The sequence below is a fragment of the Lucilia cuprina genome, chromosome 4 (assembly GCF_022045245.1).
Source record: "Lucilia cuprina isolate Lc7/37 chromosome 4, ASM2204524v1, whole genome shotgun sequence".
NCBI classification, from domain to species: Eukaryota; Metazoa; Arthropoda; class Insecta; order Diptera; family Calliphoridae; genus Lucilia; species Lucilia cuprina.
In genome coordinates this window covers 58,963,785-58,975,702 of record NC_060952.1, presented here as the reverse complement: position 1 = coordinate 58,975,702, position 11,918 = coordinate 58,963,785, and the positions used below count along the sequence as shown (strand labels likewise).

Genomic DNA, 11,918 nt, shown 5'->3' with positions numbered 1-11,918 from the left:
ACATATATGTTTCTTCGTTGCTTGGACATACTACTTATCTCTTTAATATCCGTTTAAAAATTTAATGACAAATTTAACAAGCGTTGAAGATTTCATTGAGTTTTGTTCATAAATAAAGATTTTGTCTATATTTCATATTTGTTTAATTACTAAAACTATGATTTATATCAAAATTTTAATAGGGTCACAGATAGCTACAACAATTTAGTCCATATGTATCCCTTAATATCGTTTTTTAGTTAGATATGGAACTTCTCGACCCTTTACAACAAATTTCAAGCCAATATCTCAATTACATTCAAAAATATGTTCATTTAAACCTGTATCCTTTAATTTAATATTTTCATATTTTGGTATTAAATATGAGAGAACATGTTTAAATCTTATATTTACCTATTTTCTATTTGTTTGCTAATCCTTATAATTGAAAGGTCCTATTATGCTTAAATTTTCAGAAATTTATAATATATTTTTTACCTAAATTTTTTTCGACAGATCATATACAGGTAATGATAATTTCTATTCATTCACTAATAAGAAATATCAATGACTGAATTACAGGTTATAGTAATATAGTCCTAAATTTAATAGGTAGACAGTTCGTAATTTTTGACTTTGGAATACCTGTATCGGAAATGACAAGAATTGGTATATAAGTAAACTTCTCAGATTTTAAGTACTATATTTAATAAATCTACAATGAAGATTACATTAAGTACGAAGAGTTGTGTTCCGTTTTATGGAGTGTATCTTCAAAAGGGCTAAAAAGAATTGAAGACATTTCAAATTATATAAAAACTACATATAGTAGAAAAGTAGACAAAAACAGGCATATCAAAAATTGAAAACTTTTTAAAACTTTTTGATGTAAAAAGTAAGTCTGTGGATGGAAATCAAAAGAAATTTCGATTAAAATTTTGTAGTTGGATGGAAACTACTACGGAAATCTCAACTTACAACACATCAGCAGGAGCGCCTTGCAAGTCATACGAAGACTTATGTTCAAGGTAAAAAAACACAAAAACTTTTTTCAATCTCAAATGAGGAATTGCTGATACATTTAACGAAATGCTGAAAAAGGAAAACCAACCTATGGGTGCCGTACATATTGCAACTATTCTTCCTAATGCATCACCAAAACGACTTAAGCGAATTGTGGAAAGTATACCAACTCCAACATCACAATCAAATTTTACTGTAGAGGAAGCAATAGCGGTTATGTTGGAACTGGGTCTCAGTCGAAATATGTACCAAATATTAAGGAAAGCTCTGCATGAAAAAGGACACAATATATTACCATCATACAAGGCGATCCAGGAAAAAAAAAACAAACTATCCTACCATCACCTACTGCTGTTAATGATGTGGAAGCTTGTATTGATATATCATCTTTGCTCGAAAACACAGCATCAAGAATTGTGTCAGACTTTTCAGAAGACCAACTAAGGAAAATTCATAACTGTGATGTTGTCTTAATGAGTAAGTGGGGATGTGACGGTTCATCAGCACTTCCAGAATACAAACAAGCTTGTGGAAGTCGGAATTAGCTGACTACAAAAGTGTATTTATGTCATCATTAGTGACATTACGAATTCTTTCATATTCTCTTAATCCATCATCGTCAAGCATCGGAAATTCATTTGAAGATATATGGATCAATACAACTCCGGGTTCAAAAATTTTTGTAGACCCATTGGATTTCAATATAAAAAGGAGTCAAAGAAAACAACAAAAGATTTAGTGGAATATTTAAAAGATGAAATAAATGAACTGGAGCCCATTTGCATTAAAATAAAGGAATTCTCTATTAACGTATCATATCCAGAACATGTTTAAATCTTATATTTACCTATTTTCTACTTGTTTGCTTATCCTTATAATTGAAAGGTCCTATTATGCTTAAATTTTCAGAAATTTATAACTATTTTTTCCTAAATTTTTCGACAGATCATTTCGTTCTGTTTCATTTATGATCATGTAGGTAAAAATATACAGGTAATGATAATTTCGATTCATTCACTAATAAGAAATATCAATGACTGAATTACAGGTTATAGTAATATAGTCCTAAATGTTACTAGGTAGACAGTTCGTAATTTTTTACTTTGGAATACCTGTATCGGAAATGACAAGAATTGGTATATAAGTAAACTTCTCAGATTTTAAGTACCATATTTAATAAATCTATAATGAAGATTACATTAAAGTACGAAGAGTTGTGTTCCGTTTTATGGAGTGTATCTTCAAAAGGGCCAGAAAGAATTGAAGACATTTCAAATTATATAAAAACTACATATAGTAAAAAGTACACTTTTTTAAACTTTTTGATGTAAAAAGTAAGTCTGTGGATGGAAATCAAAAGAAATTTCGATTAAAATTTTGTAGTTGGATGGAAACTACTACGGAAATCTTAACTTACAACACATCAGCAGGAGCGCCTTGCAAGTTATACGAAGACTTATGTTCAAGGTAAAAAAACAGGGTCACACAAAAACTTTTTTCAATCTCAAATGAGCTCAAGAAAATGCTCCAGGCAATCACAGAATGAAGATATTTTTAATAGTTTACTTCCATCTTCTGATCCTGTTCTTTCAACTATGCGAAAAAGATGGATTTGTTATGAAACTCTATCATCTCAAAACAAGGAAGATTTAAAGGACTTATATTACCTTCTGGATATGTATACCGATATGACAGATTATTTTATAGAAAATAAGTAGTGTTAGGAATTAACTATATAAGTAGGTTGTAAGAATTAATTGTATTAAGTATGTTTAAGATAAACAGTTCAAATAAAAAAGCTATTATACTAACTGACGATATTGTATTAAATTGTGTTTTATATTTCGGTGGGCGGGAAAGGTGGTTTGTGTGGGGTGATTTAGGTGTTGTTGTGCGTGGCTCATAATAAAATTATATTTTTTTAATAAATACACTTTTGTAGTCTGCTAATGTCCGTCTTTCACAAGCTTGTTTGTATTTGGAAAGTGCTGATAAACCGTCACACAGTGGTATAGGAAAAAAAAAAGAGGAAAATAATTCGGTAACTTCTAAACGGTTAATCCGATTTTAATGAAATTTGGTATGCACAAAGAGGAGGTGTTGTCGAGTTTAGGTTTTGAATTTGGACCTTATAGGCCAACCAGGGGCCCGGCGGGGGGGTCCTCAAATTAGGACACCTCGACTATGTTAAATTTTTTAAAACGATCTTATTTCTTCATTTGAGTTCCGATTTAAAAAATTTCGTATATAGAATCTTTCTCATCGAGCACTATAAAAAATGTCGTCGTAGCAGTAAATTATCTCTTATAGTTTAGGAGATATTCGCATTTGAAAATTAAAATTTTAAAATTTTTCCGTCCTTACTTAGTTTTTGATAATAGCGGGTCCAAATATTCCCGATTTTCGCCATTTTTTTTTATTCGCTTAACAACAAGTTTATATATCAAGCAGTGAAAGAATTATGTAAAAATCATGACTGAGTCCAAAGTTATAGGCATTTTAATTTAAAAAATTAAAAAAGGAGAGTTTTTTGCCATTTTTTGGGAAAAAAAAAGTATCTTTTTCTTTTTAAGTTCTAAAAAGTTTCTAAGAAGATGTATATAGAATTTATACTTTTGAAAAAGCTGACTTTACATAAAATACGATAAATTAAACAAAACCTAAAAATTTTTGATACCGAGGGGACCAGATCCATCCAAAAAAAAACCCTATTTTTTATATAAAATTCAATTTTGAGCAAAAATTCTCAAATCGCATAGTCGATATCAAATTATAGTGACCTGTTTTATATGACCAATATGTTCTTAATCATTTGTAAGGGTTTAGATAACCCCGCCCCTGGTATGGATATAATAGGCAAAAAACCAAAAAATCCCATTTTTGGGATTTTTTAAAACTTTTTTGGGAATTCCGGGATTTCTGATAAGAAAATTCGAAATTTTTATTTAATTTTGGATTTTGAGTAAAAAAATCTACCTAACTGTAAAATTTCATCAAAAAATATTCATAAATAAAATTTTTATTGCAATTTGAAAAATTTGTATCTTCGCAAAAACTGAATAAAAAACATTTTTTAATTTTTTTAAAAAAAGTATTCCGCGAATTTTTAATTTTCAAAATTATATACAGTTTTGAAAAATAGACAAAATTACCTTTCCATTGATATATAACATGCCTACCTATTGTTTTTTAAGTGACAAATTAATTAGGGAAAACTCAACATCTTTTAGAGAATTTACCTAGTACTATTATTTTCATCCATACATTTGTTAGGCATGTTTTACTACCTAAATTTTTATGAATTTTTACAGCCACTTTTTAGGATTAATCTTTTATTCTTTATCCCTAAAAAAAATTAACAAGTATTTATTTTATATAAAAATAGTCTTTATTTATTTTTTTTATAAATTAATATAATTTTTGTAAAATAATCGGTATCACAGTAGGTCCATATCTAAAAGATAAAGTAAATCTTTAAATTCATGAATATTTTCAAATGCTAACGTTTTGTAGCAAATCCAACGTTTCCTTATAGTAGATAAAACAGGATCAGAAGATAGAATCAGATTTATAAAAATATCTTCATTTTGAGACTGCCTAGAACACTTCCTTGAGCTAAACTGATGAATATGCTTAAAGTCTCTATTCCTCGATTCTTGGGGTTCTTCTGTAAGCTCTCCTAAAGGCAGAATATTATGTTCTATGATGACTTTCCATGACTTAATTCTTGTGAACTGTAGGTATATATTTCTTTCCAGGGATATAATTCCAAAAGTAATTTAAAACTTTTGTAGAATACTCTCCAAATTTGTTGCGTTCACTTTATGTTGCTATTTATCGCCATTAGAATAATATTGACCTTTTGCAGTAAATCCATACTAATTCCGGTTATTTCGGAAGTAGTTTCAAAATGTTTAAAAAAACGTCTAGCGGTATTACCATCGTTTGTGCTTCCATATCCTGTGAGTGGTTTATCAATATTTAATCCCATCCGCTTTTTAAATTTCCTCTTGAATTCTTCGTTTCTCACTGGCTCTCATTTTCATTAACTCCTTATTGTTATTTGCACTTTTGTTTGCATTTTCCGGTATGCTTCTGTACTTTAAATCATATGCTAAATGTAGAAAATCTTCCAGAAATCGTGATGCGAGCATGTAGGGGGGATATTCCAAATTGTAATGTTTCCTCATTTATTGATCTTTGCTTGGAAATATTCGAAAATTCTGATTTTTTATCACCACATATGTAGCAGTACCAAGTAGATGATGTTCCTGTAATGGCATTTCCAACTTTCCCATCAATCATTTTATGTTTTAAATCATAGGACATGTTAAACGAATAATTTTCTATTTCGATTGTTAGAGGTTCCAAGTTTTTATTTCTGCTTCAATACGATTTATCAAATCTTGCGTTGTTTTGAATTCCTTTATATACTCAAAGCTTATTGGCCTACAAAAAGCTTTGGATCCTGGAGTCGAATTCTTCCAAATATCATCGAAACTGGTTGATGGAGAATCGCTGTCAGCATACTTTCGAATTCTTAATGGAACTAGCGATGCCATAAATACACTTTTATACTCGGAAGATGATTCACTTGTGTTGATTTGTTTATATTCCGAGAGTGCTGATAATCCATCACATCCCACTTACAAATGAGTTGAAGATCACAAGAATTTATTTTTTTAGTTGGTCTGAAGAAAAGTCAGAAGCAATCTTAAAGCAGTATTTTCGAGTAGAGCGCCGAGTCCAATAACAGCCTTTCGATCAGTTATTTCAATAGGAGGTGGTATAATGCTTTTCTTCTTTTCATTTATTTTGTCATATGATGGTAAAACATCCACTCCTTTTTCAGATAGCGCCTTTCTTAACGTTATGTAGTTATCACGACTTAATCCCAGCTGCAACATAAGCGCAATAGCTTCTTCCTCAGTGAACGTTGTATCAGATGATGGTGTGGGTATACTCTTTACAATTCTTTTCAGTCGTCTTGGTGATGCGGTTGGAAGAATATTTGCAATTTTTATGGCATCCAAAGGCTGTTTTTCTTTTCTTAACATTGCTTTAAAAGTGTCCGAAACTTCTTCGTTTAGATAAGGTTTCTAGTGAAGTTGATAACCTTTTCCTCTTAGATTTTGAGCTCAAATCCTCATACTGCTTACAGGGAGCACCAACAGTTGATACGCAAATAGCAACTTCTACACATTCATCCAGCCAATCAGAAAATTTCGATCGAAATTTAGCAATGGAATACCGAACACTCTTCAGATTTATATCAACTGATGTTTATAAAATTTTCAATTTTACATATATCAGTTTTATCCACTTTATTTTTATGTGCAGTTTCAATATATTTCAATAAGAAGTTCACTTTATCTTGAAAAGGAGCTGAAGAGTGTTCAAATAAAATGGAGCACAAATCATTTTTTTTAGTACGATCGCCATGGTTAGAAAATTACAAATAATTACAAACAGATATAAACCTGTCTTATATATTAATTACAGGTACTTAAATTAAATTATTTTTTAAAGGGTTATGATATTCTACCTAATATGTCTAACGTATCCTTATGTAATGAATTTTTCCTCAATAGGTCACTTTAATAAGCTACCTATTAAAGTGACCTATAGGGGTAAAAATCATTACAGTTTAAAAAATAATACCTGAAAATTTTTTAATATATGTAACAAATTTAAGAGTTAACGTTATGGATGAAAATAATAGTGCTAGGTAAATTTTCTAAAAGATGTTGAGTTTTCCCTAATTAATTTGTCACTTAAAAACATTAGGTAGGCATGTTATATATCAATGGAAAGGTAATTTTGTCTATTTTTCAAAACTGTATATAATTTTTGAAAATTAAAAATTCGCGGAATACTTTTTTTTTTAAAAATTAAAAATGTTTTTTATTCAGTTTTTGCGAAGATACAAATTTTTCAAATTGCAATAAAAATTTTATTTATGAATATTTTTTGATGAAATTTTACAGTTAGGTAGATTTTTTTACTCAAAATCTAAAATTAAATAAAAAGTTCGAATTTTCTTATTAGAAATCCCGGAATTCCCAAAAAAGTTTTAAAAAATCCCAAAAATGGGATTTTTTGGTTTTTTGCCTATTATATCCATACCAGGGGCGGGGTTATCGAAACCCGTTACAAAATGATTAAGAACATATTGGGTCATATAAAACAGGTCACTATAATTTGATATCGACTATGCGATTTGAGAATTTTTGCTCAAAATTGAATTTTCTATAAAAAAATAGGGTTTTTTGGATGGACCTGGTCCCCTCGGTATCAAAAATTTTTAGGTTTTGTTTCATTTATCGTATTTTATGTAAAGTCAGCTTTTCAAAAAGTATAAATTCTAAATACATCTTCTCAGAAACTTTTTAGATAACTTAAAAAGAAAAAGATACTTTTTTCCCAAAAAAATGGCAAAAAATCGCCTTTTTTTAATTTTTTAAATTAAAATGCCTATAACTTTGGACTCAGTCATGATTTTTACATAATTCTTTCACTGCTTGATATATAAACTTGCTGTTAAGCGAATAACAAAAAGAAATGGCGAAAATCGGGAATATTTGGACCCGCTATTATCGAAAAACTAAAGTAAGAACGGTAAAAATTTTAATTTTCAAATGCGAATATCTCCTAAACTATAAGAGATAATTTACTGCTATGACGACATTTTTTATAGTGCTCGATGAGGAGATTCTATATACGAAATTTTTTTTAAATCGGAACTCAAATGAAGAAATAGGATCGTTTTAAAAATTTAACATAGCCGAGGTGTCCTAATTTGAGGACCCCCCGCCGGGCCCCTGGTTGGCCTATAAGGTCCAAATTCAAAACTTAAACTCGACAACACCTCCTCTTTGTGCATACCAAATTTCATTAAAATCGGATTAACCGTTTAGAAGTTACTGAATTATTTCCCTCTTTTTTTTTTCCTATACCACTGTGCGGTCTAGATTTTAAATGAAATCTATTAGATTTCGTGTATGTGTATTAGAAGTTTCAATTGGTTACATCATTATTTAAAAAAAAACAAAAAGGGACTAAATACTGAACGCGATAAACTTATTATTATTTTAAAGGTAATTTTTTACCACCCAAGCCGAACGAATTTTGTAAAAGGAGAAAATGTGTGGTTATGGTAAATTTTGTAAAAGTTGTTATGAATTATGTAATTTGAATGTAGATTTAAATTTCGATATATTAATTTTAGGGGTAAAAAGCAAAGACAATATTAATTGATCTATAGAATTAATATAATAAATCATTTAAAGTCCCGTGCAACGCCGGGTACAAAAAGCTAGTATTAATATAAATACTAAAATTTTATAGTGAATAGTGTCGAAATTCCTTTTCTGCCTTTTTTTGAAAAGGAAATGGACTCAATTTTTTCTTGTTAGTTAGACAACAAAATTTCCATTAATATACAAAAAATATCAGATCAATATCATTTACAGATCCAAAAATATACGTTTTTTAATTTAAAAATTCAAAAATTTTAGATTTTTGCCGTTTTTTTTGCCCAAAATTTGTCCTTACTCTTTTATTGATAAAATAAAATTTTCTTTAAGAACATATAACAATTTTATAGTTTTCTTAAAGGTATCTTTACGCAGAACGCTTTGGCGTAAAAAACATTTTTTCGAAAATGTTGCCACTGCGTCCTTCCGAATATGACTTATTTTTTTATCAAAACTTCAATTTTGGGCGACATGTTCATAAATCCCAAAGCTGGGATCAGAAAACTGAAAGCAGTTTTGGAAACCTCAATATGTATTCTATTAACTCCAAAAGTATTTTCCCAGCCTTGTAAGAAATGTGGACCCTATGAGCAAAAATGTAAAAATCCCATTTTTGGGATTTTCATTCCTATTTTTGGGAATTGCGGGATGCTCTTTGACCTTTTCATTTTTTTTTGCATTTTCTTATTTGAAATGACAAATTTAACAAGCGTTGAAGATTTCATTGAGTTTTGTTAGATGATCAATCGATTTGCCACTAGTTGGACGCGTAACCATTGTATGACAATTTTGGATATCATAATGTAATAGAGTATTTAAAAGATCAGCTGACAAGGTATCATCTAACAGATCAATATTTGCGTCTCCAATTATAATGACAGGTGAACGAGGGTTAATGTTTAACATATTTTCAATAAATAGATAATATGCATTTATGTCACATTTTTGTGACCTATAAAATGTGCAAATTTTTAGTGATTTTCCATTTATTTTAATGCATTGCAAAGATATTTGAATAGCTTCAATAAACTGCTTACTTTCACAGTAGTCAACAACATATTGAAGGTTTTCTTTTATATAAAGAGAACTTCCACCGTAGCCATCAGATCTACAACAATGAATTGAATTGTATCCAGGAATATTGTATATTTGTTTAAGATTTGAATGAAACCAAGTTTCCTGAACAGCAATAATATTGGGTAAAATTTCAAACTGTGCTATTAATTCTTTAAACTTCAAAAACTTGCCAATGGATGAAATGCTTCTTATGTTTATAGAAATAATATTAAAGGTATTCAAATTTAATTTTTTTATATAATTATCAAAAGATTCTATATTCGAGAAATAATTTGTTTGTGAAATCATAGAAAAGATTAGTTATAAAACAAAAATAAGATAAGATACATAATTTAGACTGGCGACATAAATTGAGATTGTGCTTCTTCATCAGAACAATTAGAATCTTCATCTGGAACTTCTTGTTGACGTTTTGATTTTGACATTCTTATATTTTTTGTTGTGGCTTCTAAAAGTATATTATCAACATCTTCTTCACACTTAATGACTTTGCCCCTTCCAAATGCTACTTTTCTTGCATAAATTCTCCCTCCAGTTGTGAAGATAGAGTGATACCCAATAGATTTCAAAGTTTTTGCATAATTGAAAAGCTCAAGAGATTCTTTGCTTAAATAGTCGTTAACAAAGACGTTTTTTGTACTTTCGTTGTCTTTAAATTTCGACTTAGCAGCCATAAGCTTATCTTTTGACACTTTGGAACTGAATTTCACCACTAGAGCTTGTTTCGGATTAGCAGAATTCTTCTTTTTTAAAAAGTAAGCATCTTCTATGTTAGCTTCTTCTAAATCCACACAAACATTTTTAGATAAATTAATAACAGCTTGAGCTGCACCAATTTCAGTTTCCGCCTTTACACCGCTTATAAGACAATCATTTTTTACGCGTTGATCATTCAACATTTTTACCGAATTCTTCAATGTAATAATTTCATTTTTAAGCTTATAATTTTCTTTTTCAATTAATTGTATCTTTTTTTTATTTTCATTTAGACTTTTTAAAATTTCATCAAATTTTGATGACATAAAGTTCATAGTGTTTGCAATTATACAGCTGATCAAGTTTTTTGAGTTGTGTTTTGATCACTTGCAGTTCTTCTCCAACTGTACTGCTATTGTCAACATTAACACATTTATGACAAACGTATTCTTCTTCTTGTTTTTTCAACAATTGTTCATACTGACGTTTATCTAACTTTGTGCATATTACATGAAAAATTTTTCCACATTTATCACATTCTATGCTATTCTCTTTTTCTTCTTTAACTTCTAATTTGCACTGTCCACAAATTATTATAGTATTTTTTATGCTTCTACGGCTTGTACTAGGCATACATCTATATATTTGAAAACTTCGCAAATTGTTTATTATGCTTTTAATTCTTTGTTATATTATTTTTATTTAAATAAACGAAAATAAGGGAAGATCTTCTAGAATGTATTTTAACCAACTTCTACTCACTAGAGTATATACAATAAAAAAATATAATTTTATTATGAGCCACGCACAACAACACCTAAATCACCCCACAAACCACCTTTCCCGCCCACCTTTCCCGCCCACATAATACAATTAATTCTTACAACCTACTTATATAGTTAATTCCTAACACTACTTATTTTCTATAAATTAATCTGTCATATCGGTATACATATCCAGAAGGTAATATAAGTCCTTTAAATCTTCCTCGTTTTAAGATGATAGAGTTTCATAACAAATCCATCTTTTTCGCATAGTTGAAAGAACAAGATCAGAAGATAGAAGTAAACTATTAAAAATATCTTCATTCTGTGATTGCCTGGAGCATTTTCTTGAGCTGAAAAGTTGAACATGCTTAAAATCTCGATTCCTCGCTTCCTGGGCTTCTTCTGTTAACTCTCCAAGTGGAAGAATATTCGATTCAATTATTATTTGACCATGACACAATACTTTGTGTACTGTTGGTGTTAGTTCCCTCCATGGATACAGAGATACAAGTAATTTAGAAATTTCAGATGTATATTCCCCAAATCGATTTCCATTAATTTTATGTTTACTATTCAGTGCCATTAAAATAGTGTTAACTCTTCGAAGCAACTCCTTGTCGATTCCAGTTATTTTTGAAGTAATTTCAAAATCAATTTCATTATTTTCTTCATTATTTTTTGTTGATTTAGTAAGATTCTCTGGCACACTTCTATATTTGAGGTCGTATGCTATGTGTAAAAAGTAATCCAAAAATCGTATTCTGGCATGAAGTGGTGAAATTCCGAAAGACATTAATACTTCTTCATTAATACTTCTGCTTTTGTTTATATTTGAGAATTGCGACTTTTTCTCATTACATATTGAGCATCTCCAGAAGGAAGAAGTTTCTGTTATGGCATTGCTGACCTTTCCATCAATCATTGTTAAGCTTAGCTGATATGATACGTTAATAGAGAATTCCTTTATTTTTATGCAAATGGGCTCCAGTGCATTTATTTCATCTTTTAAATATTCCACTAAATCTTTTGTTGTTTTCTTTGACTCCTTCATATATTCAAATCCAATGGGTCTACAAAAATTTTTTGAACCCGGAGTTGTATTGATCCATATATCTTCAAA

General features: G+C 29.5%; 2 protein-coding genes across 3 annotated transcripts in view; one reads left to right on the top strand and one right to left on the bottom strand.

Annotated features, from left to right (window-relative positions):
- LOC111690106 (thyroid transcription factor 1-like) overlaps positions 1-11,918 on the top strand; it is a 250,405-nt gene that overhangs the window by 136,731 nt on the left and 101,756 nt on the right. The window lies entirely within an intron of this gene.
- On the bottom strand, positions 9,001-10,325 carry LOC124419424. 2 transcript variants are annotated; one of them, XM_046948824.1, is made up of 2 exons: positions 10,018-10,325; positions 9,001-9,941 (listed from the first exon to the last, which is right to left on the bottom strand). In XM_046948824.1, the coding sequence occupies exons 1-2, from the start codon at positions 10,232-10,234 to the stop codon at positions 9,901-9,903; spliced, it is 258 nt and encodes an 85-aa protein (XP_046804780.1). In that variant the 5' UTR covers positions 10,235-10,325; the 3' UTR covers positions 9,001-9,900. The 2 variants fall into 2 exon arrangements, with proteins under 2 accessions (XP_046804780.1, XP_046804779.1); XM_046948823.1 differs by having other exon boundaries at positions 9,001-9,936.